Below are 27,868 nucleotides of genomic sequence, written 5' to 3' on the forward strand. Positions count from 1 at the left end.
CACAGCTGAGGGAGCACAGCACACTGAGCCAGGGCCACACTGTAATTGTCCTTCCATGGCGGCTTTGCCCTGACCAGCATGTTTGTTGAGGTGGGGGCACAGCAGAACAGGCCACAGTGGGACCCAGGCTGCAGAAGTTGCACTTGGGCTGTTGCAGAGAATTCTGTATCATCCCATAGTAACTGCTGTGCATGTGCCAGCAAGAGCAGAGCTAGCATGAGTAAGCTTATTATTCGATAATCACACTTTCATCTTTCTGGGTGCATAAACTGCTGAGGTATCCAAGTCTCACAGTGAGGCACAATCACTGTCTGAAGATGAGCAAGAAGGAACAGGGTCCTTTCCTCTTTGGGAACATATGTCTGATTTGACACCATTATTTTTACTGTTTCTAAACAGAGTATCATTATTGAAGCACCTGTTGCCACTTAATTAACTGTGTTTGATTACAAAGATGCTGAATGATGTGTTTTTTAGGTACAAACTCCTTCATTTTACATCCTTTTTAATGATGAGCCTCTATATCTGTTTCCAAGGCTGGATCAAAACTTCCTGTGTGGGCCAGTGGCTGAGCACCCAGCCTCTTCTCCTGAACTTTGGGAAATACGGAGTTCTGATCAAGACTTGAGTCCCCTCAGAATGATAAGACCTAGAGGTGCTGACCTATCCAGCCCGTATCCGCCGCGGTCCCGTTTCGGCAGGCTGAGCACCCAGGCGGGGGGCTCTGGTGGGCCCCGGCCCCCACAAGGGGCTGGATCCCAGTGCCGGGCTGACTCTCCGTGCTGGGGCAGAGGCGCCGGCCGAGGGGCACGCGTGCGGGCAGCCCGCAGGGCAGAGGCACCGAGCTCTTTCCTTCCCCGGGAGATGCCTTGGGGTCAATCCCCCGTGTCCCCCCCTCGCTGTCCCCGCTCTCCCCTGCCGCGCCGCCGCCGGGGGCGATGTTCCCGAGGCTCCGGGCCGCCGCAGCTGCGCCGGGGGCGGTGGGGGGGCTGCGGTCCTGCGGTCCCCCCTCCCCGCCGTGCCTGGGGCCGCCGGGCCCTGCCCGCCCGCCGCGCTGCGGGAGCGCCGCCCGCCGCCGCCCGCACCCCCTCGGCGGCGCCGCTTCGCCTGGCGGCACGGCCCGGCCTGAGCCGGCCCCCGGGCGGGGGGAGGCCCCGGCTCACCTGGACGGGCGGGGGAGAGGGGGGAGCCCCGGCTGGGGGAACGGTGCCCGCCAACCCCCACCGGAGCGCTCCTTCCGCGGCCTTTGTTTGCGCTGTCACATGGGCCGCGGTGCGGGATTTAAGCGGGTCTCCGCAGGACATGCCGTGAGCGGCGCGCCGCAGCCCTGCCCGCAGCGGCAGCGCTCCGCCCGGCCGGGGATGCGGCTCTAGCGGCCCCGCGATGAGCGGCTCCTCCATGGCGAAGAGCGAGTCCCGCACTTCACTGCTGAAGGCGGCGGGGAGCCGGAGGGCTGCGGACGCCCAGCCCCAGCCCCGCGGCAGCCGCACCCGGGACGGCAGAAGACAAGGCGGGCAGGCGGGGAGGGAGCTGAGCCAGGAGCCGCTCCCCGGGGAGCCCAGTGCCCGCAGGCCGCTCTGCCACCCGGGCGCCCGGGAGGACGGAGCGAGGGGCGCGGGGAAGCTGTCACATGGACGGGGGGAGAGCCAGCCGGAGCCGGCGGAAGGAGGTCCAAGGAGAGGCAGCGGCAAGGAACCAGTGCGGACATCCAGGCATCACCACCACCTTCCGCCGCACGCCAGCCACGGGCACCCCCAGGACCAGCATCAGCTCTCAGACAGGGATGGGGAGGAGGCAGAGGAGGACTTTTTCTTCAGTCACAGGCAGCGGTCCAGCAGAGAGTCCCTAAAGCTCTCAGAAGGCGCTTCACCTCTGTCCAAATCCAGCAGCAAGTACTCCACCAAGTCCAGCGGCAGCGATCGGTCGGTGGAAGCGGACCCCCTCTTCCACCAGCTGCACCCCATGCTCAGCTCGGTCTTTGGCCAGGTAAGGGGCAGAGCGCCTCTCGCCCCCTCCGTCCCTCCCTGCCTGCTCCCCCCCGCGCCCCCTCCTCCAGCCAGCTCACGGATGTTCGCCTCCTCGTTCTGGAGCCCCTCGCTCCCCGGGGCGCAGCCCGCAGCGGTAAATGCACTGCTTCCTGGCCGCCCTGCCGAACTTCTCCCGGCGATGCGGCACTGCCGGGGCGCTGCGGGACCGGCACCGGGGAGGGGGCGCGGGTCGGAGCCGCCCGCAGCCCCGGCCGCCCGCCCGCCCCGCCGGGCTCTGCGGAGGGCGCTCTCGATGGTGCTGGCGGGGGAAGTGCCGGTGCTTTCCCTGCCGCCGGGGGAAGTTGTGGCTCTGCCTGCTAAGGGTGAGAGTCAGAGAAGCGGATCTTTAAAATGTATTTACTTATTAGATTCTATCTCTCTGGCTCCCCGCCTTGCTTTGCTGATTTGTTTACATCCCCTTATGGTGCATTTCTGTACAATCAGCAGATGAATCATTTCTTACGGCAGAAGCTGTCAGGAAAAGGTAGTGGGGAGAACGGCAGGAAAAAAAAATCCTGACCCAATTCTGAAGCCTTCGCAGTCACTATGTTAGGATGAAACAGATGCTTTCGGTGTTTGCAAGCTCTTTTGGTACAAAGCTGTTGCTTTTAGCTGCTTCTGGTAGTGAAATTACCCAACAGGACTACCCTCTGAAAATGAAAAGGCAGAGGGGGAGACTGGCCTGAAATTTTCTTTTAGAGCCATTTAAGGGATGTTAGTGGGAGATGTAATCTCCAGGAAGATTAATGGAACTGCAATCTCCCAGAAGCACAGTTTTAGGTATAAGCCAGCAGCCTGGGCGGCTAAATTCCAGCCCTGGAAGTGATCAATGAAACCAGAATTGTAGGGTTTGTTGTCGTTGGGGTGGGTTTATTTTAAAGTGGGTTGCAGGGCTCAAATTAAGATTATGGAGAGAAGGAGAAGAATTTTTGTAACGAGGTGGAAGGGGGTAATACACCTATATCTGTTTAATCTGATGTCAGGAAGTGCATTCTACTTCTGTTCATTTTGAGTTCTCCAGAGAAAAATCAAAGCACATCTGTTCCCCAGACAATTTGCCATCCTTCCTGACAGTCTGCTATTGATGAATGTTCTGGTTGTGTTTAACTTGGACCGAGTGCCACCCTCTGCGTACCAGAAGTCTAGGTTGACATTGTAGTGGTAATAAGGAAGGGCCTGGTGAGCGGCTTCATGCTCATCCAGGTTACAGAAAGCCATATTCCTTCCAGCACCAGGCTTTGCAATCTATGGGCTCAGCTCTGATTTTGTACCTGTAGTTCTGAGGAAAGTAAAGATGTGTCTGAGAAGAGATTGTAAGTCAGTGCAGCTGTATGTCCCCAAAGTATCAGAAATACAAACTAACCCATGTCAGGGCTTCCGCTCACAGAAACCTCTCTGGTTTTGTACTCAGTCCTTACCTGCTCAGCATCTTTGTTTTCCCTGTTCTGCCGTTTGCATCCCAATGTCATGAAACAGTTCTTAAAGCCTTAAACTTAGCAAAATGTAATTGCAGTGCTAAGCAACGCCTCTTAAGAAAAGGGGAGATGCAGTTCTAGTTTTCTTCTTTCCACTGGGTACATTGCACCAGTGCTTATAAACAAACACCAACATCTTTCTTTTAGAGCATACTATTATTTGTTCCCATTTCTCTCTGTATTCATCTCTCACTTGCTTTGTTTGAAGCAACTACAAGAGAACAAACATCCAGTGGGGATTTGGGACTGGCTATTAGGAGTGAGCTGTAGTAGGGGTGTGCAGCTGATTTGTGGATACGAGAAGGAACTATGATGTAGGATACACAAACAGCTGCTTGCAGGGAGGGAGATGTGAAGATTTTTTTGTAGTGATATCAAAATCCTAAGATGAATAAAGGCTTAAAGATAAGAATTGTGGGAATTCTGTCATGGAACGGGATGATGGAAGTTTTATTTCTGTGAGTTAAGAAACAAATGCTAAGCATTGTGTCAAAATGTGAGTGATGTTTTGCAATGGGCAAGGACATCAACCTGCAGGAGCCCAAGTTGCACCCTGGGCTGAGGCAGGGTCATAGGTGCAGAAGTGTCCAGGATTGCAGTGTAAGGCTGCAGGCGCTGTAGCACCAGTCTGCTCCATGCTGCAATTAGAGGAGTGCAACAGCTCAGCAGACTATTTAATACAAGAACTTCTCTCCAGCCCACACAGCCCACTGTGAAACAGTTAAAACAGTAATTTTGCAGCACATAGCAGGAGAGGAGCACAGTGATGCGTATCTGCAGCAGCAGAGCGCTGTGGTCCAGCAGCACCAGTATATCTTGTTCTGGCTGTACAGCTGTGAAACATCCTCACCCTGTTGTTCCGTGGTGGTGCAGTGTTGTGGTCGCAGATGCAGACACTACAGTGATACAATCAGAAACGCAGAAAAGATTGCAGGGATGACTTCATGGAGGATGTCATTATTGCAGTAACAGCGAAAAGGAGCAGCCCAGGACTACAGGGTTGTGTCTGAGGGACACAGATTTGTAGCTGTGCAGAAAAAAAGACAGAGTAAAAGCAGAAGTGCTGTGTTTATGTAACCAGCACAGCAATATAGTGCACTGTGGGTATGCACTCCAGGAGAATGCTAAGATACTGCCAGGATACAGGATGCAGGGATATTTTGTTAATTAAGCTTATGCTATATTGGTACAGTGATGTTCTAATATAGTACAATAAAACAATAATACTCTTTTAGGGCATTTTACCATTTTGTAATTAAGTGGTACATGAATTAACAAATGTAGGGTAGTTGAATGATGTATTAGTATAAGCCAGGATGTCATTTTAGCCTAATGACATGTTTGCACACTGGATCGGTGAGACAGTTGCAGAGAAACACTCTGCTGTGGAGTTTACACTGGGTTAGCACACAGTGCTGGAGAGCACAGCACTGACAATGCGGTGGTGTGGTAACGCAATCCTGTGGCAGAGCAGAGATGTGATACTGGTGCCATGCAGTAGCAGTTTGGCAGTGCATGGGTGTGATAATTGTGTAGTGTTGTAGCCTGACAGAAGAGTTTAGCAGTCTAATGATGTAGTAATACAATATTCCAGGCGGGAGCTATTCTATACAGCAGTGATTACTTCTGGTGTGATATTAGCAAAAGGCTATGCTGATCTGACAGCACCATCCCGTCGTAGCAGAAGGCAGCAAGTGAAGTGTTACCACCATGCTGCAGTTTTGGAAGCACGGCTGTGAGTTAGCACGAGAGCAACACCACAGACCGACTTGATGACGGAAGTGCCGTGTGAGTATGGGCTGGTTATCAGATGCATGTGGCAGTGGGGCAGCAGTGCTTTGAAGTGGCCCTGCAGTGGCAGTGGCTCAGTGCAGTGTGAGAGCAGTGCAGTGACTCACGGGTGTAGTTGGCAAGGGGTGCATGTGTGATAATGCAGCAAAGTGGGAAAGTGGCAAGAAAAGTGAGCGTGGGGAGAATGTTTCATAGAATTTTGGCCTGGTAGCAGGATAGTGTTGGAATGGCCAAGTGGTAAAGGAGTGTCATGAAGTGAAAGGAGCATTCTATAACCCCTGCAGAGCAGAATAGCATGACAGTCCTACAGTGCTTGCAGCGTGGCTACAGAACATTGCAGTGTTGAGCAGTTGCATGTCCATGAGAGCAGAAGAGCAGTGATCCCCCGCAGCTGGGATGGTGGTGAGGTGGCAGCCTGGCAGCAGGACAGAGTTTATTCGTGTGATAAAAGCAGCGCAGCGACTGGGACAGCAGCGTGGGGTGGCAGTTTTGTGGCAGCAGGATTCCCAGGGCAGCGGCAATGCAGCAGCAGCACCCGCAGTGTGGCAGCAGCTTGGCACCGGGCTCACAGCACAGCACAGTACGGTTCTTGTCACTTCATTCCTCCTGTGCCACAGCACTGGCCTAGCTGGAACCTTTAAGAAGACCTTTTTCTGGGCCTTTGCTATGCAATATTAATTTGTAAGGGATCCTGCCATATGAGACCTGGCCATTTTCAGAGCCGTTTAGCTTTCACACCCTGCCTGACTGTTAAATTTTTCAGTGGAGTGATTCCCCAACAGTTTTCTGTCAATTGCCTATGGTAGCATGGGGATCAGCGGGGTCAAACAATGCTGTAGGGAATCATTAAATATTTACAGGCTTCTGCTGTTAGCACTGTGGCCAAAGGGGCTTTTGTATTTCTATTTGTACAGGGAGTTAAAAGCCTCTCCTATCTGCACCCGTCTCCCATTCCTGCTTTAATGTCAGCATCCACATTACCATTAAAATAGGAAAGAATCTTGCTGCATTTCCTGTATCATTTTCCTTTTCTTGTCCTGCTCCATTTTCCTTTGCTCATGGGCTTAAGTTCTTCATACCATGTCTTAACAGGACCTTACAGTAAATCAGGATGACAGAAGTGGTCCCTGTTTTGGGGCAGGATGTGTCCCTGCATTGCCTGTGCAGGAACCAGGTGTCAAGAACGTTCTCCTCTAAACCAGCCAGAAGCGGGTAGGGAAAAAGTGCCTTGTCCGGCTTCTCCCTTCTTGTCTCCTCATCTGCAGGGTGACCTTGTTCCCTCCAGTGGCTTCAGCTGCAGCTGATTCTGACTCCAAGCTGATGCTTGGGAGTTTTGCCCAAGAGCAGCGGCTGAATTAGGACATGCTTGGAGCTGCACCCGCAGAGAGCGGGGAGCTCTGGCCAAGGGTTCAGTAATGGAAGTGATGAATGGCTCAGAACAGGAAGCTCTCAGCTGCCCCGTCTATTAGCAGGGGAGGCTGCAGTGTGTTGGGCTGCGCTGGAGAGCTGACGCTAGTCATGGAAACTTTCGGGTGTTGCGCTGCGGGATGGCGAAGGTGAAGGATCTGGGTCTGCAGGAGCTGCGTGTTGTGTTGTACCATGGTGTAAGGCAGGTGAAGCAGCGGCATGACAGGGCTTGTGGCAAAGCAGCTCCTCATTTACAGTGTTACATCGGCACAGTAATTTGGGGTGAACAGACGACTTCTGGCTGACAGTGACCAACTGCTGCAGTGGTGCTGATCCCGTTGCACAGTCCTGGCGCTGGCGCGGACCGTGGGTGCGCAGGTTAGGAGGCAGAAACACCGGACGCTGACCCGACCCTTCCTCCTCTTTGACGGCACCTCTGAAGGTTTAGTCCGGCCCCTATGGGTCCTCAGAGGGCGTGGAGGGAGAAAGGTGTCCTCGGGGGCCGCCCTCTGCCGCGGGGTGCTCGGACAGCGGGAGGCTTCTGCCCCGGGCGGCGGGACCGCATTAGCGCGCACCGTGCCCGCCCCGGGCCCGCTGGGGCTTGGCCTCTGCCCGGTCAGCGTGTCAGACTGGGGAAAGCCGCCTGCTTGCCGTGATGTAGGAGAGCGCTGGTCCTGCTCGTTGCCAAGCCCATATTCACAAGGGTCCAGGTACCTGCATGGGGCTTGTATGGCCTCGGTGTTTCCATCCCTGTATGTGTTGCCACAGCCATGTCCGTGCATGTAGCCTGACACAGCGTCTGTATATGTGTCTTGTCTGTATACACACAGCCTGTGTGCCTGCAGCCTCTGCTAAAGTTGCTGGGGGGCTTGCACCCTCCTCTGTACATGTGCATGCAGTCACTCGTGTGCTTACAACAATCGATTGTGTGTGTACATCCCTGTCTGCTGACACCCACCATACCTTCCAAGGTACGTCTTGTGTTTCCTATATGTAATGGACAGAAAAACATTGTTCCACTTGAGCACATCCACTCGGCTACTACCACCTTGCTCAGCTTGGAGAAAAATGTATCACATTTATTGCTTATAAAGAGCTTGAGGGATGTGAGCCAGCCATACAGAACCACTGAGGGGCAATGGATAAGCTTCCTGCTTGCGCTGGGTCTGCCAGCAAACATTAATCTTTGCCAGTGATTTACTTTTTAAACAGATCTGTTTTAAAAGGATATAGAAAGATATTAAAATAAAACCAAGCTAAAAGAACAGTCATTAAATATTCCGTTCATAAAATATACAGCAGCATGATCTAATGCACTGAAATACACAAACCACCTGGGTAGATTTGGCTTATCTTTTGAGAGAAAAAAATATTTCAATATTAATCATCATTTAAATTACTCTATGCATTCCATCTATATTCCATCCTATACTACCTTGGTTTTTGTTTTGTGCATACTGGGTTTGAACAAAGTGTCAGAGAAGACTTTTGCTTTAGAGACAGTGGCTGGGCTGCAGGTTTGTCAGCTGAATTAGCTGTGGTTCTTTGTAGCATCCCAGCTTCAGTAACTGTTTTTCCCTGATGAGTCCACGAGCGGTATTGATTTCCAATAACAAGCAGCTATATGGTGTGCATCCAGTAAAAGACGCCTAGCTAACTTTGGGCTCCCTTTCAATAATCCCCTGACATTCCTGTGACCTTAGAGAGCAACAGCAATGCCCATGAATTTCAGTCAAATGCCCTGCTTAGAAACAAAGACAAAACAGCTGTCGTAGCTTGTATGGTCATATCCAGTTTTTCAGTAGCCTACTGCACCAGGGTAAGAGCACGAACTCAGTGCTAGCTATGAATGAAGTCATTAGCAATATTCTAATATTTCTCCCACCCGTTCCTCCCCTGGAGTACCTTGCACCTTGCAGCCATCTTTGGAAACAATATGCAGCATTGCTTCATCCCACACAGACAAAATACATTCTCTGTTCTTGGAAGGGAACAGGCAACTTTGTGATGCTGTGAAGCATCATGTCACAATGGTTGAAGGCAGGAAGTAGAAAACTGCCAGCAACCCCCCTATGTTCTGCTGAAATAATGCCAAAAGGGGTTAGGTAGTTTGTGACCGGCTGTGTTGAGACAGTCAGAGATCTCGTACGGGGATACAGAGTTTGATCCTTCCAGAGGTGCAGGGTTGCTTTGGCATATTTGTAGTATTAGTATTGGTTCCCAAGCCTCTGCTCATCCATGCTTTCAGTAGCACCTCAGTGTGTCAGCCAAATACTGACTCCCTTTTACTTGAGAAGAGGTGAGGGAGCCAGGGCACACTTGGCTGCTCTTGCAGTAGTCCCAGATGGACAGAGTGATTCACAGTTCTCATATTCCTGAGCAAAAAGAAGGGACCCTGTAAAGTTTGTTTTAAACAATCTTTGTACTGCGTGTACATGGCAAATTGGCAGAGCAGTTCTGGGCTGCCAAGCTTGTACTTGTCTTTTTGTAGCCCATTGATGATCTTGAAAGCAGAAAATATCCATAGCACATTGTGCTCTGGCCAACACATTTCCTGTGCAGGGACTTGGAAGTCGGGCTAGTGCAAAACGCGTGGACCGCATCTATGTGGATGGTGTCAGATGGCACATTCCCATCTCTTTTCATCTAACACAGAATAAAACTAGCTAATTACAGGCAAAGCTGTTCTAAACAGAAGTTGACAGTGCAGGCTTTGTTACCTTGAGCGAGATGGAAAATAGCCTTGGTCTTTTTTAATAACCTTTCTGTTTGTGATTGAATATGATCCAATTGCTCTAATGGAGGAGAATATTATGCACAGCATGAGTCAGCAACACTTTCTTCCTGGAACAGCTGACAGCAAAGAAAGTTCCCAAACTCTCTGCAGAAATATTCCTCCCCCCTAGATGAGGATCTGGACTGCATCCACCAGTACCTGCTGGTGCCTCCCTGTGAAATGGACCTGTACTTGTCTGACTGGAATACGGAACCATCCAAAGTTCATTCAAGGTTAGAAGACACAACTCAATGTACAGCAGCAAGAGGGGAAGCCAGCTGCAGAAGTTCTAAGTGCCAGTGCACGTTCCAGCAGTGGGGAGCTTGGAAATGAGGCCCTCGACAACACTGGCTATAGGAGGATGATAACTATTCCAAATGCTTAGGCTCAGCTGAGGTCATTCAGGAAACAAGACTAGGTTGTTTCTTACAAAATATCAATCTATAGCCACCAGCTAAATGGTGGTTGGGAGCAGATTTGAAAGCTACTGATCAATAGATGCACTCTCCATTCTGTGATAGGAAAAAAATAGACCAAAAATTCTTGTCCTGTTAGGATGATTTAAATGAGGTGATGTATTTTCAAATACTAAATCTTTGAAGCATGCAATGGGCTCGTAGGTAAAAGGTCTTTTCCAAGCTGGTTGATTCTGTGATGGACTTCAGTGCAACGATGCTAAGAATGAATTCTCCCTGCTTTAGGATGTACTCCTTCAGAGATTAACTCTCCTACCTACTGAGTTTGCCTCGTTGCAGTTTGTTTTGTGTTGAGAACAACCAACTGATACAGTATTCCAGCAAGGGAAAGACTGTGCACAGAAACAGGCCTGGCATCTGAACAGTCTTCCTGTACAAATCCATACTTCCAATGGAAAAATGTTTGGCAAGCAAAGCTACCCTCTGATAAGCAATCCCAAGTTTTGGATTGACTTTTGTTCTTTCTGTTGTGGCTGTCGAATATTTGCTGCCATTGGATAAAGTTTCTGGCAGCTACCAAGTGATTAGCTGTGGTGGGATCCAACATTTTCTTCTGAAATGAGCATTTCTGCCAAAGGTGCCAGCCCAAAGCCCAGCATTGCTGCTTTTTAAAGAATCCACCTATTAAACCACCTAACTCACTCCTTGTTCAATGCCAAGTCACCCAGCGTCCTCCCTGCTCTATGCTCAGGTCAGTCCATGTGCCAAATGCTTGTTTCCTGTGAGCTGGGACCTTGCTCTGTGTCAGACCACATCCACTGGGGTCTCTGCTCTCCACCTTGGACCCCAGGGGAGAGGAAGGGATGCGGGCACATAGGCAAGAGCTGCATTTCACAAAGTTCGTGCCGGTGTTTAGAAAGTTTACAGCAGAGCCCCAGACCTTAAGAGAACAGTGTGATTGCCACAAAGAACAGTGTGGGTAAACCAGTATACATGCATGTGCAGCCCTCCCACACACATACTGACTACCCCAGATATAGGCATGCCCACAGATCAGCACCTACACACAAATGTTTTTGACACACTTATTCTCAGCATCCTGTTCTCTCACAGCAGCCTCAGTTGGAGGGAGGGAGAAAATATGTTCCTTCTAACCTAATCTTCTAATGACCCTTCTGCCAACTCCACTTTCCTGCCTGTCTCTAAGCTGCGTGTGGTGGTGATGGGAACAAGATTCCAATGTAGATAGTGATTTTCCTCCTCAGAGGTCTGTCTACTGGATTGTGATGTGCTGCCCATTTGATCCAGAGTAAATAAGGAGGTAGGAAAATCGTTTACAATCACATCCTTTGGGCCCCTTGCAGCTCTGCCAGAGTTCTTGTGGAGTTGAAGGACTGTGACTGTGCTGCAAACGTGGTGCAAACAGGCTTCCATCACCTCTCTTCCTGGACTGCGAACTCCCTGCCAAGCCCGGCAGAGGTCTCAGCCCTCTCACTCTGACCTGTGCATTTCACACAGCCGCCTGCAACTGCAGGGAAGAAAAGCAGGAGAGCAGGCAGACAGGGCAGCGTGCCGTGGTGGCTGGCTCTGAATGCTCTGATATGAGTGAGTATTTAGAGGATGACCGTCTCAGCTTTTGCTGGGAGACTTTTAGAGCCTCTGTAAGACACGCTCAGTGGCCGTCTTCCAAAGCTATCTCATGGCAGTCTGGGGGCTGTGATGGATTCTGCTGGCAGGAGATGCCTGACTCCATTGCTCCGCTTTTCTGTCTGGGACGATGCAGGAGATGGGCACTTCTGAATTGCAGGGCATTCCTGGCCTCCACGCTGCCTGTCAGGGGAGATTCATTAGCAGCAGGGAGGCGGTTCTCTCTCCTCTCTGCTCTGGAATTGGAGTCGTTTGTCTCGGGAAGGAGCCCAGGCGCCTCACTTGCTGTGTGGCAGCTTCTGCTCAAGGGAGACAAGCACTTCGTCAATAAACAAGGAGCCTGGGGAATGGCTCCAGCTGACAGAGGACATTATTAACGACCAGCTCTTTGGCCAAGGGTAGATCAGCCTCCCACTATCTACTTCGAGAGGGGAAGGAGAAATAGAGCTAAAGATGGCAGTCTTGAGAAGAGCTGAGAGTTTCAGCATCCTCCTGCAGTGTCCCCCACTGAGAGGCCCAGGGCTGGCACAGCCCCCAGGGAGTGACTGTACATTTCCCCAGCACCAGCGGTCTTCAAACTATGGCAGCAGGAGACAGGCCCAGCTCAGGAGCAGTTCTGCTTTCCAACCCACCATGGGTGGGCTCTGCTATGGAGATCTTCCAGACCAGAGCTTCCCCATCCCTTCTGTCCTGTTCTCAGTCTGCCCTGGTGCAAGGGGTGTCTTCCAGTATCTGCTACTGCAGCTTCTTTCTTTGGAGGGACTGTGGATCTTTGTACAGGTCCTTTCCAGGCCATCCAGTGAAGAAGGCATTGAGGGGATCTGGGGGGAGGCTGTTCCACTGCCTTTGCTCTTGGGAAGTGGTTAGCCCAAGGAAGAGCAAGAAACACTGTCCCACATGGCTGCGACTGGAACTGGATAATTTGTTGACTCTTGTCATGGTTGGACTCCTAAACTCATCTCCTCAGGTGGAAGAAGTCTCTAAGCTGTAAAGAAACTGTCAATTCACCTTAGAATCATTCTTAATTTGCCACAGCACCATCAGGATGGAAGCAGGGAAATCCCTGCTTTGTTGTGACATTGACAGGTCATCCTTCGCTGTCCTTAGCTGCCAGGAGAGCAAGTCTTTGGCTTCTGCACAAAAAGCCTGTGGTGCAAGTACTCAGTCCATGGGTTAGGTCTTTGTAAAGCCTTTTGTTTGGAACCATACTTGCAAAGAAAGTTGTCAAGTCTTTCAGCTGAACACCCGAGTCCAACCAGCCTGCTGCATGGACATGGTATAGCATCAGTGTCACTTTGGTCTTCACAGATCTTGAAGGAGGTAGCTCTTTGTGCCATGGCTTCTTATCATTCTGGAGCTGCAGCTGTTGTCGCTTCCTAGCTAAGGGTACATTCACCATCCTGTTCAAATCCTGTTGCCTGGGTGTGATGGTGAGTTTTTAATGCATTTAAATCTCTTTTCAGACTGAATGCTTTCATGTTCAGCCTGAGATCAGAGGAAAATGTACTGGGGACTCATCCCTTTTCTTTCAGAGGTTATTCTGTTACCACAGCAGGCCTAAGTCCAGAGTTCGGAGCTGGCTGTAGTTTAATGAGCCTCTTAGCCTTGGTGTGTCTCCGGGACTCGGGTGCTTGGCAATGGAAGGGATGGATATGACATCCAAATTCCTTACTTCACATTATCCAGCCTAGGGCTGCTCAGATTTAGGATTCAGGTGTGAGCCCCTCGTTGGCAGATTCGTGCAGGTAAACCGCCAGCTGACTTGTACTTCCAGAGCTGGAAAAACTTTACCGCAAGACTGGCTCAAGGTCTCTCCCTTGTGGTTAAACGCTACTAGCCTGGGGCTGAGTGTTGTAGGGCCCCCGGACTGCTGCCTCCAGGCTTGCTTCCTCCGTGGCAGGAAAAGAATGAGAGACTTCTGCTATTTATAAGCTGAAACAGGTCCCACCCAGATAAATGGTCCATTTCTGCTCCAAACCAGCTCTGGACTCTGCTCCAAGCCCCTAAGTGGATTGCCTTCTGGCCAGCCGCGCTCTTTAGTGATTGAAAAGCCGAGAGGAGTTAGAAGGGGGGTGGGTAGGGATGCGATGTTCAGAGGCTCTGTGCACCCAAACTAGCTGGATTCACTGAACTCATCACTGAAATCATTTCTTGCTGTGCGTCTCTCTTTTAATTCTCCCTGAATCAGCCCTCTCCCCTGAGTGAAACAATCTTGCCTGGAGATTGAGGGGGGTGGGAGGGATTTGAACATTAATCTGATGTAGATTATACACCCGCCTCCCTCTCTCTCCCCTTCTCACTCTCTCTCTCTCCCTCTCTTTCTGTCTGTTTCTCTCCCCTCCCTCTCCTTCCTGCTTCATCTCTTCAAGAAAGTGAACATAAAGTAAAAACACAGAGAGAGGCAGAGAGAGAAAAAGCTCCCTGAAGAGGGAAGCCCCAGCAGCCAGTAGCTGTTTGGATTTGCCTGGCACTGCCTTTCTTGCTTTGCTCCCAAGGAATACCTTTAATGGGATCAGTTGCTTCAGTTCCTTTATAACCAAGTCCACCGGAAAGGCAGACTCAACATATTATGGGCAACTGTGTGAAGTCTCCACTGAGAAACCTCTCTAAAAAGGTATGTTCCCTGAATCAAAGTGCGTTGTGTGTTTCCAGCCCTGCTTCTTGGGATGGGCAGAAGGGAATGGGAGGTGGGAGAAACATAGAGGTGTGTGTCAAGGGTTCAGCTCTTTTCACCAGACTTTTTTTTGGTAAGAGCTGCTCGTGCAAGAGCAGCCATTAAAGCCATAACGTGTGTAAATCAGTATGTGAGTATGCATGCACAGGAGTAGGCTTGTCTCCCTCTGTGTGTGTGTTCATAGCAGTCCTCTGGGTACATGCAAGCTTGCGCTTGTCGACGCCCATAGTATGCTGCCACACGTCTTCTGTAGGGGCACCTTAATGTACATGTGTATGTGTGAGTTTGTGTGCATGTGCTTCAGCTGGAAGGTGTTTGCATGAGTCTAGTCCTGTGTTGCTCCTGTAGGGACATCATGTACATGGGAATGGGTGCGTGTACGTATTCCGTTGGTATGCAAGAGTATGCACACCTAATGAGCCCATCGGAAATACGTGTGTGTCCTTTGTGCTCTGTGTCTCTATGTGCACATCCTGAGGTGTGTAAGCAGGTGTGCAGGGTTTGTTGTGAGTGTATAGGGTCATACACGGAGCCCTGCTTGTACAGCACTCTGTGTGTGCGTACCTGCTGGTGGACATCCTTACTGACATCTGTATGTAGGCATACATGTATTTTATATATAATCCATCCTTGCATACGCGCACATCTCGTTTTGTTGGTATGTGTTTGGGTACAGAAGCATGTTTTTCTCTGTGATCTGTTTGTCCATGCCTCTGTTTGTGAGTGGATGCACTGGGCCCTGGCTGCATGTGTGTGCATCATGTTGCACATCAGTACAGCCCATGTGTCCACATGCTTGGGCCCAGCTGGAGCTCATCTGCAAGCTGCCATGTGTATCTGTTAGGCTTCAACCCATGGTCTGCTCCGTGCTGAGGTTTTGCAGTGATCCCAGGACAAATTAGATTCAGGAACGATGCTGCTGTTAGGGAGTAGATTGAAATCGGAATGACATGTCCTGGAAAAATTTCTTGTTTCACTGAGAAAGGTCTTGAAGCACCGTGTACCTGTCAGCCACGCTGTTCTCACTTGCTGCTGCTGCTGCAAATCTAACAACTCAGCAAGAAGCTATGCTAAGTCACTCCTTGTAAATGAAAAAGTTATGTTAAGCATCCTAAGTATTGCAATGAAGAGCACTGAGGAGGTCTCTTGAGACCTTGCTGACAATGAAGTGCCACTGCCATCAGGGAGACCTTGCCACCTGGGAAAGTCCCTCTGGGGGGGACCTCTTGGGTGGAGAACCTCCCTAGCAGAGAGTTTCTTTTGGTCAGAGATTTGCCTCTTCTGTGTAGAAACAGTTTGCTTTTACCTTAGCTGCTGTGAATGGAGCCAGTAATAGCACAGTGCTGCTGTGGGGGAGCTGGGACACACAGGATGGGGATTCATCACCGGGCAGCGAGGCAGTACTGAGACCATTCCCTAAGTCAGGGTGACCTTCAGGGAGAGGCAGAAGTAGTTGAAATTCACCCAAATGTTGCACATATGAAAAACCAATTTGGTTGCTTGTAAGATGCCTCCAACTCGCAATAAAAGGCGTTGGCTGCAGCTGTGCTCAACATGATCGAGGCGACTGCAATTAAAGAATGACGTGTGGCCAGGCTGCTTGAATCCAAATGGATTCAAGAACGTATGAGCTCTGTCGTCAGTCTTTTAGGTAATTCATGCTTTCATTCCTAAAAGCTGCTTCAAATAATGCACTTTGTGCCTAGTTAGAAGGCCTGGGATGGCAGGACTACAGAGAGAAAGTTGCAGAGCTGAATTGGAGTATTTCTCAGACATTACTCCAGCTGACCATGTATTAAGGCCTCAGGCACTCATCCCAACAGGTCCTGGGTCCCTGCCGTTCTTCTGCTCACGACACATGATTATACTGGAGGCTTTGCAGATCTGTCTTAACATAGAATTATAGAATAGTTTGGGTTAACATTTCACAACTTCACTTGGCTGTTTTGTAATCCCAGTCTTTTTTCTTAGATTTTAGCTTGGGCAAACTCATTTGGATGAAATGGTAAAGAGGAGGGACTGTAGACATGTGTGTGAAAGCTGCTTTTGGGTTACAGACTTATCTCTTGAATACATGGCTTCAGCCTGAAGTATTGGAGACACTCCCTGGTGCTGGCTGGCTTGGTCTGGGACTAGCTGACATGGGGGTACCATGCCGGTTCGGGTGGCAGTGCTGAGTGTCACAGTGTCCCCCTGGTGATGCCAGCAGCCAGCCTGGCTGCCCTTCCCTCCAAGAGGCACTGCTGTCAGGATGAAGCCCCTCTGGGCTTGCTGCTCTGTGAAGTCCCTCTGACACACAGGCAGGAAAATGAAGTGAGTCCTGTTGTGCAGAAAGGAAAAGCCTTGACATCCAGGTCTCTCACTTTGCCACCCATCACCACCACTACAGCCATTTCTAAATCAACCTGTTCTCTTCCCTCTCTGCAGTCTGCCGGTCTGACACAGCCAAGGGCTGGACTCTGCTAGGAAGGGTAGTGGCCCTTTGCTCAGGGAAAGGACAGGGAAAGCCTGAGCTTCCCAGTCCTGTCCTTGCATTTTCCTTGTCATGCATGCTGCTGTTTCCCCTGTAATGGGCAGTTGATGTTGCTTTGCCCTGTGCCCATATCACAGCTCGCTTTGCAGCTCTGCCAGGCTGTAGGAGGAACGTAGTGGAGAGAACTTGTGGGGATACTTGCAGGAGAAACCAAGGGGTGCTGCTGGCAGAGGAAATATCAAATGCCACAAATCCTGCTGCAGCAGCCCCTATTGGGTTCTCACTGAGCCATGCGCCTTGTCCTGGTGCTGTGGTGGGTTGTCTGCTCAGGATCCTTGGTGGCTCTTGGCAACTGCTTCATCAACTGGCAATCTCTTTCCACACAGGAAAGTAATGGGGTGACTGTTATGTAGTGCTGCTCTGTGGCTTGGTAAGAAACTCTGTTGACTGGAAAGGCCAGCAAACAAGCATCAGGGGCTGTGGGGCCTTCAGTCTTTCACGTGGCTTCACTGGAGTTAAACACAGAATTGATGTGGACTGTTTTAAGTGATTCATAGTATTTGGTGTATTAAACTGAAAAATGTGCCAGGAAATAAAGCTGATAATTTTGAAAAATACATTGCACTGATAACACCAAGCTGTGCAGTTCAACACAGATGTCTTGACATTTAGCTGAGCTGGTAACATGCCATTTGTGGATGGATGCTCATCTTCCAGGTTTTTAAGGACAAATGTCCTGTGTGTCAGGTTTAATCGGGGCAGATTCCTTCCTCATCCATGAGTGCAATGAAACAGCTCTCCTGCTTCATCATTTTCTTTCTCCATGGCTTGCTTTTTGAGTTGTTTTTGTTTTGATGCTTGATATTCACATGACATTATACATGAGCAGATTGGTTTAAGACTGTACAAAAAGGCAAACTCCAAACCATGTGTGCAATGTAATAGCACATGGCAGATGCAGCAAGTAGATACAATAGATTTGGACAAGTGTGAATGGGGCATGTGTGTATATCTGGTCTTTTAGCCTGAAAAGGCACCTCAGGCTTTAAGGAAAGGGTTAATAGAGACAATGACAATTGACAGAGCTTCTCTGATCACCCCTGGGAGCACAGTCTGTAAAAGTAGAATCATTCCTGAAGAGGAATCTGATGTGTGATTAATGTTTATTCTATAAAACCAAGGGTCCTGTGGGTTGTGCTGGCTTTTTATAGCTGCATGGGAATATCAGGATAAGAGTTTTCTTGCAGAGCCAGGGAAATGCATTTCTATAAAAGGAAAGCAGTGCCTCCTTATAAAATCCAGTGCTGTTCTGGAGCCACAGCTTAGCAGGACGTGTGCAGATGCAAACAGACAAAAATGTGGTGCCCGTGCCTGATCTCCACTTTGGGACTGTCAGTGATTAGAAGAGGCCAGTGCAGTAAGTGCCTGAGACCCCGAGGATGTAACTAATTAGAAGTGACCCTGCAGTTGGCAGAGCCACCTGGTGCTGTAAATGGCCTTCTAATAACATTACAAAGCGTGTGATGCTGTGTGGCTGGAATGTGATGTGGAGCCTCATGCAGTGCCTTTATGCAGGCTCTGCCTGGTCTCCTGGGGGTGCCCTCGCTGTTATGGCTCTGCCAGCAGCTTTGCCCTGGGCACAGGCTGGCACACGTACTGTTAGGTTGGGCTGTGCTTGCCCTTTGCAGCCCATTGAAGGGATCGTTAACGCTGGGACGGATAGTGGGAGCACGGCCCTTTTGGCTGTGTCTGGGTAGATGTGAGCAGTGCTGAGAGTTTGATGTCATTTCAAAGTGAAATTCTCCTGGTTGCTTGTACTTCTGTCAGCTTTTGGAAGTGAACTCCTGGACTTACTGCTTTTGTACAGATCCTCATGGCGCGGTGGGGGGGACGCAGTGCGGACCGGATGAAGGAAATGTAGCAATAATGTCTCTGCGAGGCGGTTCAGTAGAACTTCAGAGGAACGGCTGGGCGAGACGGGGAGGTAACATCCTCTGTTGTGTTGTTTGCTTGCTGCTTGTTGGCTGGGAAGATCCGCCATGAGGAGAAGACGTGCTATAAAGCTGTCCAGACGAGTGAAGAGGGGCCGTCGGCTTGCGAGTACCAGGGTCCACTCATGGTGCTGGCCCAGAACTGCGCCGTCATGCACAACCTGCTGGGGCCGGCATGCATCTTCCTGAGGAAGGGCTTCGCAGAAAACAGGCAGCCTGTACGTAAGTTACACCCAGCCGGGCGAGACATGCACAAAGCCATGTGGATGTGAGCGGGGAATGCGGAGCTGCCCACATGCTCCATCTCTGTGGAGCTCTGTAACCCCCAGCCCTGGGTCTTGAGCATCCCGGCTCCAGCTCCAAGTGCAGATACAATCACGGGCAAATGTCTAAGTTGAAGGATGTGCAGAGATACCCCCTGTGCCTAAGCACCAAGAAAGGAGGATTCTAAAAATGCAGCTATGGAAGTTAGATCCAAGCCTACACTCAAGTAGGCATAATCATATGGACTCAGGAGGACTTAGGACTTCAGGACTTACATAATCATATGGACTCAGGAGGAGTCCACTGTTCAAAGCTGCTATTCCAGCAAGACATCCACATTTCATTCCAAGAGGCTCAGATTGGCATTTAAGACCTAAATAGCCACTTAAATGCAAATCAGAGCATCCGTATTGGGAACAAGCTGTCCATATTTGATAATGTTCCTATCCGCTCACAGTGAGCACACCAGTACCAGCAGGAATAAGCATGCATCTGCCTCCTCATAGATACCCAAATGCTTATCTCTTACATGCTATCATACCCAGCCTGACACTGCAGCAATCCCAGCCAGATAAACCAAAGAACATCAGTCTGTCCTTATTGTTGCAGACAGTGCTTAGACTAACAGGAGCTATTACCCGTATACACACACAGATAGCAAAACCACATCTGTCCATTCAGTCACACCATTTTAACTATGTGTTCTTATGCAGCTAATGAATGCATTTATATCCAAACAATACAAATAGTGTTTGTATGTAAATTCAAATATATGCACTTGGACATGTTAAATATACATAGATATGCACCTCAGTACTGTACCTTTACAAGAAGTAAACTGTACTTTTTACATAGACATTTAATTCCTACATTAGCATGAGTTTAAAGACATAGACAAATGTATGATTAGCACAGTCTTTATGGATATGTATGAATGAATATGTGCATTGTCAGATACTCACCTGATGCATTCCATGTTCCTGTGGTGAAACAAAGCTCGCCCCAGTTACCTGAGAGTCAGAGCTTTCTTGCCTCTGTAAGAAATCTCTGTCTTACTTGTGCATTGGTATGGTTATCTACAGCTTTATGAGGCACCTAGGGCTTTATTTCTGAAACCCCTTCTTCAACCAGCAACACAAAAAATAGTCGTTATTTGTCATTATTGGTAGAAGGGCTTTTGTTCTTCCTAACCTTCAGCCACTGGGTGATCACAAATTCCTTGTGCCACTTCACTAGAACACAAAACAGTATTCTCACACAAGCACATTTGCTGGCAGGCACAGAGCTGCCTGGTATAGGAGATAGGTCCAGCTCTCTAGTGGGAGGCTCACAGCTGGACAGGTATCCATCCTGCTTAGGCTTTGGAAACTCACAGTGCCCTAAGAAGCCTCCAAAATAGGATTAGTGATGTCTGTAACTACCCTGATGTAGAATAAGTGCATCTGATAAACAGCTTTATTTTTACTTACTCTCGAAACCAACAGGATTTATTGTGCATAGAAAAGAAATAAATGAGGGTAAAACCATTATGTATAATGTACTCTCTGGGGGTCACCTCTGCTCATATCTAGGATCTAAACTCTGAAGAGTTTTATTCCTCTTTCCATATGTTCTCCAAAAGCTGTAGAGTGATTCAGCCCATTTCTTCCCAAGCAATTTTCCTCCTTTATCATTTTAGGGGCTCTTCTTTCAAATTTAAAACAGAAAACCTCTTCATGACGCTAGTTATCGCTTGAGTCAGATTTTTGGAGGGACGTAAGCCCTCCCCCTCCTTTTGCATTTGCAGTCTGTGGCTCTCTGATGCTACAATCTGCATGTGCAAAGATCTGCTGAGCGCCCTGCAAACACAAATGCCTTGATGTGCAGAATTAGAGCTGGTGCTGAAGCCCCCACTTCCGGCATGTGTCAGTTGTGTCGGTTACAGTGTGGCCTTCAGTGAGTGAGGAGGACGATGCTCTTGTGATAACTGTGCTAGAGGAAGGCCTGGGTCCTACCCCAGCCGCTCTCACAAGACCACAGGCCCTGCGGGTGCATCAGGGTGCCCTTTGCACCATGGCAATCATACCCTGCATCTGCTGCCTTGCTGAGCTGTCGGCACACGGCAGGATCCCCAGGGATTGACGTCCGCACACTCTGGAATGAGGTGCACAAGGTGTTGGTACTGATCATCTGTGGTTTTCATCTGCTGTTTATCTAAGGCAGGAGGGCAATAATGCCTCCTGCATCCGGTCTGAGGAGTTTAAATTGTTTTATTACTTGCTGTTGATGAAAGCAGAACAAATGGGATGACATGTTTGAAAATACCAGTTCTGTGAAGGATGAAATGGCAGAGCCAGTGCGCTCCAACAGTTCCATCCAGCACAGAGATGCCTCTGGGAAGGTTATGAGTGGCAAGCTGGTCGTTTCTCTGGCACAGCCCACTTCTGCACAGACGTAAACCAGTGTGTGTCCTAGTTTGCTATGCACTCTGAGCAGCTGCCATTAGAGTTTCCAGAGGAGCCTGTGGTTAAATAACGATCATCCTCAAACTGATCAAAGGCACTGTCTCCAGGGACATGTGGTGAGGCTGGAGGACACCTGGAAGGCAAGGAGAAACTCCCCATGGTTAAGGGGAAAAGCCGGGAGTGAGACGACAAAAGAGATCGTGTTTCTGTGTTTCCAAATTCTCAGATGTTTTGGATTTGCCTGGGAGCCATGGAAGGAATTAGAAAGGGCGTTTAAACCAGAAAGCAGTGCATTTCCATGCTCATCTCTTCTTCCTGGTGCAGTGTTGGAATTTTCCTATACTCTTTTATATCCTTCCCCTTCTTCCAAGAAATTCAGATTGGATGTTTGAAGTTGCAGTGTTTCCTGAACATGGTGAATCCTTGTCCTGTTTTGTTTGTAGATGACCTTGATGATGTATATGTCGTGTGTCTGCCTTCATGCGCTTGTATATGGAGTTGAGGTTGGGGGAAGGGAGAAGTTCCTGCCTTTTTGTGGGGACTAACTGTAGGAGATGGCTCTGGGATGTGGGCTGAAAGAGAGCTTGTGGCTGTTGCTGTCATGCCAGAAGGACAGGTATCAAGCAGTGATCCAAGCAGATGATTGTATAGACCTACTGGTTACAGGAACTGCTTCTGGCTGTTTTGATCTGGCTTTGTCAGCAGGAGCTGCAGTAGGAAATGCATTCAGAGCTCTAGAAGAGATCATAACTGCTGCAGGGACAGTCTCTGCTCCAGGTCCTGGTGCTGAGGAATGATGTAGGAGCTTCATGAAGGTGCTGCTAGTACCATCAGGTAGGGAGGCCACACGTATTGCTGTGCTGGCCCAGGTCTCTTCTGTTTCGGGGGAGCACCTGACATCCCCCTGTCAGCAGATGAGAGGGAGAAGGGCTACCACAGGAAAGTGCGCAGGATAACACCCCTGCCTGTGGGGGGGAGAGCTGGGGAGCCTTGGCAGGTAGATGGTATTAAACATGTCATCACCTTCTTGTTCCTTCTCTTACTTTCTGGCTTGTCCCAGAACTGTTTGCACCCATAAGTGCTGTTCTTAAACTATGTGTTTGGCAAGCAAACAGCTTTAACGTAATATTTTCTTGTCTTGCAGGATAGAGAACTGCGTCCGGAAGAAATTGAAGGTAAAATTTGTCACTTCTTCTGTGTCACTTTTCTCCCTGCCCAGGGAAAACCTGCTCCTACTGGCAGGCCCTTCCAGCTTAGCCCCCATGGGTAAAAGAAACTGGGGCAAATGGAGGGAGATGATTACTGGAATAATTCCTGGAAACTCCAGCAAAAGAAAACTATGAGAGTGCTGACTGTGAAGGAGTTTGCATCCATTCCAGCTTCTTCAGGGTGGGAGGATAAGTAAAGTAGTGGGATATTGGCTGTCAGAGAACTGCTGTGCACCCCAGCTCCCACAGAAAGTGTTGTAGAGTGTGATACAATAGTATATGACTCCAGGGAAGCTGTTTTACCTACTAATCCCTACTGTGAGGGCTATATAATACCGTGCAGGGGTAGAAGCTGGGAAAACTTACTAGTTTTAGTTTCTTTAGGGAGTGCAGTTTTGTAATGATCAGTTTGTGACACTTGTAGTCCAAGCAAGCTATCCTGTAAGGAATGGATCATCAGTGCTGCTGGTACAGGAGTTTAACATTGCTCCAGTCACTGGTCTTCACAGGGAGATCTGCAAAGGGAACAGAGGGACTATCTGAGGGAGTCTGGCCTCATAAAGTGCTGCTGGTTCTGGGGAGGTTTCTTGGAAGAGTTATTCAAGCTGTCACTGACAATATTGTTCTTTCTGGATCTACTCCCACAGAATTAAGAGAAGCCTTTAAGGAGTTTGATAAAGACAAGGATGGGTTTATTAACTGCAGGGACCTGGGGAACTGCATGCGAACCATGGGCTACATGCCTACTGAGATGGAGCTAATAGAGCTCTCCCAGCAGATCAACATGAACTGTGAGTAACATCCACCTAGCTGTGCCTCCCTGTTGCTGCTGTGTTCTGCATCATTGCATCATTCTCAGTCTCCTGCTCTTTTCCTTTGGATTCTCTCCCCCAGACTCCCTCTTTTGGTTCTCATTTTCATGCCCTGTCATCTCTTCTGTTTGTTTATGGTCCCCAGGAGTTGATGCCTTTGTTTCTTGCTTAACAAAGGGATTGTGTGGACTGTTCTCTATGGGAACAGTGAGTGGAAGGGTTGTCCTTCATGCTTGTGTTGTCAGGTATAAAACTGCTCTTGATGCGGGCAGTTAGACATCAGTGGTTGTGGGTGTTGTCATATTGAACCTGTTGTCAGCTGGTGTCAGACTGAAGAAAGAGCTTAGGAAGATGGAGAAGCTTTGGTCAGATGGGTGATGGATGGGCTGTTCACTCTGTGGTGGTTTGTGGATCAGCTGTGTGCCTGGGGATGGGCTGTGAGCAAGCTGTGCTGGCAGTGTCAGATGGGAGCAGCTGCTGGAGTCATGGAAGTATGTGACAGATGTATCATATTCACTTTGTTTGTGCTCCTTCTCCTTCATCACCATCTTTTGTTGCCTCGTGTCTGTGGCAGTGCAGGGTATTACTCTCCAGGTGGGAAAAAGGGTGTTTAGTGCATATTGTTTCTGACACATGATGATGTAAAAAGGACAACTTACATGGTCAGGGGAAGGAAAACAGTTGTTACATACACAGCCAGGCACACACAAAAGCTGCATCCCTGGCGGTGTTCAAGGCCAGGTTGAACAGAGCCTTGGGTGACATGGTTTAGTGTGAGGTGTCCCTGCCCATGGCAGGGGGGTTGGAACTGGATGATCTTAAGGTCCTTTCCAACCCAAACCATTCTATGATTCTATAACCCTGACACACAACCAGTTAGGAATTTGAGAGTGTTACTGCCAGCTTTTAAATAGGGACAAGCAAGAAAAAGGACTGATGCTATGGATGAGCAGTTGGACATACATTAGCACTGCTAATGGAGCAAGATTCCACCACTGCTGCAGGGCACTGCCCAGGCCATGCAGTACCCTTGCCGTACCCTTTGGCTCAGGCGCAGCAGAGGGTTGCTATAAGCACTACAAATGATCAAGCCTCTAAATCCTAGTATATGATGCCATAAGGATGTGACAGTCCCTGGCAGCCTAGGAAGGAAGAGCTTGGGCTCATTCCACCTAGCCCACAATCCAGCAAATATAAAGACAGTGTAAAGCTAACTCTGCTTTTCCTTCCGCTGTCCTGCACCTTCTGTGCTTTGCTTCCTGGAGAACCAATGGGGCTCACAGAAGTGCAAAGTGAGTGCTAGGCTTGGCTAACGTATGGAGTTCTTACATACAGTGTTTTGTCTTGTCCCAAGTGGGTGGCCATGTGGATTTTGAAGATTTTGTTGAGCTGATGGGACCAAAGCTGCTAGCAGAAACTGCAGACATGATTGGTGTAAAAGAGCTCCGTGATGCCTTCAGAGAGGTGAGTGTTCCTTACTGTGTGCCCCCAGAGAGGTGAGCAACAAGAGACAGGAAGGAGAGAAGACCCACGGGGGGAGAGGAGGAGAAAGAGCAGTGCAAGACAGAGAAAGAGCCAAGCCAGGTGTGAAACAAGGGAGGAGCAGAGAAAGTCGCTAAGATAAGGGAACCCTTGAGGCAAGGAAGAGGAAAGCTGGTGCAGACACAGCAGTTACGAGGGGTTTCTGAGGAGAAAACAGACTGGATCCAAAAGGCACCCAAAGGAGGAAAAGGAGGGACACAAAAGAAATGCAGGAAAACCAGGGCACCTGGCAGCAGAACAGTACAAAATCCAGCCCAGAGCAAGATCCATTAAGTGTATTTCCCCTGATGGTATGTTTCATGTACTCACAGTTTGACACCAATGGTGATGGGGAGATCAGCACCAGTGAGCTGCGAGAAGCCATGAAGAAGCTTCTAGGGCAGCAGGTGGGCCATCGGGATATTGAAGAGATCATCCGGGATGTGGATCTGAATGGAGATGGACGTGTTGATTTTGAAGGTGAGAAGGGATGAACGCTCCCTGTCCATCTGCTCTGGGGTGAGTCAGAGTTTCAGCTCAGAGGCAGAAGCAGAAGGGAAGATTTGCATGCTCAGGGCCCAGGTATCTGAAGTATGGAGAAAAACACAAGACTTTCTTTCGTAGTCATCTGAGGAAATGAAGAACATTGGCCCCCACAGGAAATTCCTCAGCTGAAGTGTTCATTTGTGTATCATCTCTTGCTGCATCTCACTTTCAATTGGGTCTTCATAATCCTAGCATGGTAAGAGAAATGCCTTGTCACAGAGAAGGAGATTTGGGTGCACATGTGCTGTGCCAGCCTTGTTCTTATGGGACAATAAATCTATTGCAGAAGCTGTGAGGAGGCTAGATTGGTTTGGAGAATGCATTGCAGCCTCCATTTCCTCTGGCTCACCTTGTTATCTGGGTTTATAGAGAATTTGTTTCTGTGCCTTTATGCCAGATATGCTTACTGGGACTGCAGATATCTGATCCGGAGGAGTCTTGTTAAATTCTAGAGATACCTCATTTCTTCTCCCACTTTTCATGCCAGAAGGACTTGGGAAAAACAGAGTGCTATTAGCCATGGCAGGAGCAGTATTAATAGAGCTCAGTGTTTCTGGCAAGGGAAGCAGTTGATAGCAGACAGCTAAGCGGATATAAGAGCTGGAAGGTGTGAGAGCGTGGCAGGCTGCTGTTTTCCTAGTGCAAATCCAGACATCCCTTTGCAGTAAGAGTGAAGAACTACAGAATTAAAATTAAATAGACTGTTTTTTGGCTCAGAGCATTCCTGGGTCTCCCACATAACACAGAGTCTCTGTCCTCAGGATTACTGAAGCTTCTGAGGGCTTCAAAAACTAGAAGTGTCCCCCTGGAAAGTATCTGGTAGCTGCAGTTGTTCTAATGCACTGGCTGATTACATGACAGTAGCTCTCCTTGTTTCCTACAGCTAAATTATGTTAGCTAAAATACATGGAATGCTACCCCAGTATCATTTTCTCTGTGAGTTACTGCTTTAGTTATCAAAGGACAGCTCCATCAATGGAAAAGGAGAAGTCAAGGGGGTAATTTCCACTGCCCTCCTCTTTGCAGAGTTATTAGTTCCTTAGCAAATCAAGTGCAGAATGAAAACACATTTATGTCTGGTGGCATTTACACTCCATCTGAACAATCGTAATGGACTTCACAAGCTGCAGGATGATGAAGAAATAGATCCGGGGTAGCCATACAGTTAGCCTGTGTCTTTAAAAACACAAAGTCCATCAAAGTAAACTTTTCTCTGTAAAAATGCTGGTGCCTACCAAAGCATTAGTGCTTTCCCACAACGCCATCTCTGTGAAGTGGCGAGCTTACTATGAAACCATACTGTGTTCCCAAGATTATAAACCAGTTACAGAGGAGACAACACTTGCTCTAGTGTCTCACAAGGAGCTGCTTGTGCATACAGGACTGTACGTTAGCTGGGAGGGAGTCCAAGGCAAGGAACTGACCTGCTAGTGAGCTCCTGTCACTATATCTAATGCGAGGATTAAAGCCCATTCTGTGGGAGCTCTCCAGGGCTGGTCACGAAGCAGCACAGACCTGCTGGCAGTGCATGGACTCTGGCTGCATGCTCTCTCCAGGGAATGAGAGCTGGGTTGGGGATCATGGGTGCCTTCTGCTTCAGGGCTGTCCTTTTTTACTGGTTGCAGAGTTTGTTCGCATGATGTCCCGTTGAAGATTATTCTCAGCTAAAGAACAATCAGCACCTTAGAGAGGGCAGAAGAGGACCTAGATGGAGCATCTAGCCCCGATGTTCCCACGCGAAGGTTTATCGGCTGGCTGCAACTGGGACATTGCAAGATGACCTGCTGCTCCTCCCTCATGGTGGTCCCCATGCCCCTCCACCCTTTCACACTGTGAAAGACTTGCAACTTCCTACAACTGGAACCATTCCTTGGAGACGATTGCAGGAAACTGCAGAGCCAGGACTTGCCATGATGCTTTCATGGGATATTTGCAACTTTAGACTCCTCCTCCCCAGCTTTGTTCTCCCACCAGCTGCTGCAAAGCAAGAGCAGGAGAAATCCTCTTGGCTTGGTGGATGAGAGCAAAGCCATTGGGACTGGTGGCAGCCTCAGGGCGTGCTCTGCACTTCTTGGTTTCCCTTGGTGAACCGTGTCTGTGTTTGCTGTCTACGTGTGTGTGTCTATCTGTGTGGAGTTATTTATGCTTCCCCGGCACGTATTTCGCATCTCCTGTGGTTATGTTTACCAAGAGTACATTCAAATACATGTCTTGCGGGGAGAAAGCGATAAATATGCACGCTGAAATGATGTCTGGATGTCCCTGAGAGGTGGTGGCTGGGCTGGGGGAGAAGGGCTTCAGCAGATGCACACCCCGTTATCTGCGCCAGGATGTGGAGGCGAGTCCTTGCCAAGGAAATGGGATTCCCTGCCAGCCACTAAGCCTGCAGCTGGGGG

At 49.2% G+C, this 27,868-nt stretch overlaps 2 protein-coding genes across 6 annotated transcripts in view; one reads left to right on the top strand and one right to left on the bottom strand.

The window, feature by feature from the left end:
* Positions 1 to 1,072: 1,072 nt before the first annotated feature.
* Positions 1,073 to 27,721, top strand: CABP1 (calcium binding protein 1). Of its 5 annotated transcripts, XM_062631253.1 has the most exons (8): positions 1,847 to 1,986; positions 13,909 to 14,152; positions 18,709 to 18,895; positions 22,530 to 22,560; positions 23,241 to 23,384; positions 24,760 to 24,869; positions 25,259 to 25,406; positions 27,098 to 27,721. In XM_062631253.1, the coding sequence occupies exons 2-8, from the start codon at positions 14,109 to 14,111 to the stop codon at positions 27,121 to 27,123; spliced, it is 690 nt and encodes a 229-aa protein (XP_062487237.1). In that variant the 5' UTR covers positions 1,847 to 1,986; positions 13,909 to 14,108; the 3' UTR covers positions 27,124 to 27,721. The 5 variants fall into 5 exon arrangements, with proteins under 5 accessions (XP_062487236.1, XP_062487235.1, XP_062487237.1 ...); XM_062631251.1 differs by lacking the exon at positions 13,909 to 14,152 and having other exon boundaries at positions 1,082 to 1,986; positions 18,719 to 18,895; XM_062631254.1 differs by lacking the exon at positions 1,847 to 1,986 and having other exon boundaries at positions 13,909 to 14,153; positions 18,719 to 18,895.
* The window catches only part of CUNH12orf43 (chromosome unknown C12orf43 homolog), a 139,201-nt gene continuing 126,358 nt past the window's right edge, over positions 15,026 to 27,868 (bottom strand). The window contains exon 7 of the mRNA XM_062631260.1: positions 15,026 to 15,037. The gene's annotated coding sequence lies outside the window, so the exon portion shown is untranslated. The remainder of the gene's footprint in view (positions 15,038 to 27,868) is intronic.

The sequence above is a fragment of the Pezoporus occidentalis genome, unplaced genomic scaffold (genome assembly GCF_034315485.1).
Source record: "Pezoporus occidentalis ecotype Australia unplaced genomic scaffold, CSIRO_AGI_Poc_V1 ctg37, whole genome shotgun sequence".
Taxonomy (NCBI): domain Eukaryota; kingdom Metazoa; phylum Chordata; class Aves; order Psittaciformes; family Psittacidae; genus Pezoporus; species Pezoporus occidentalis.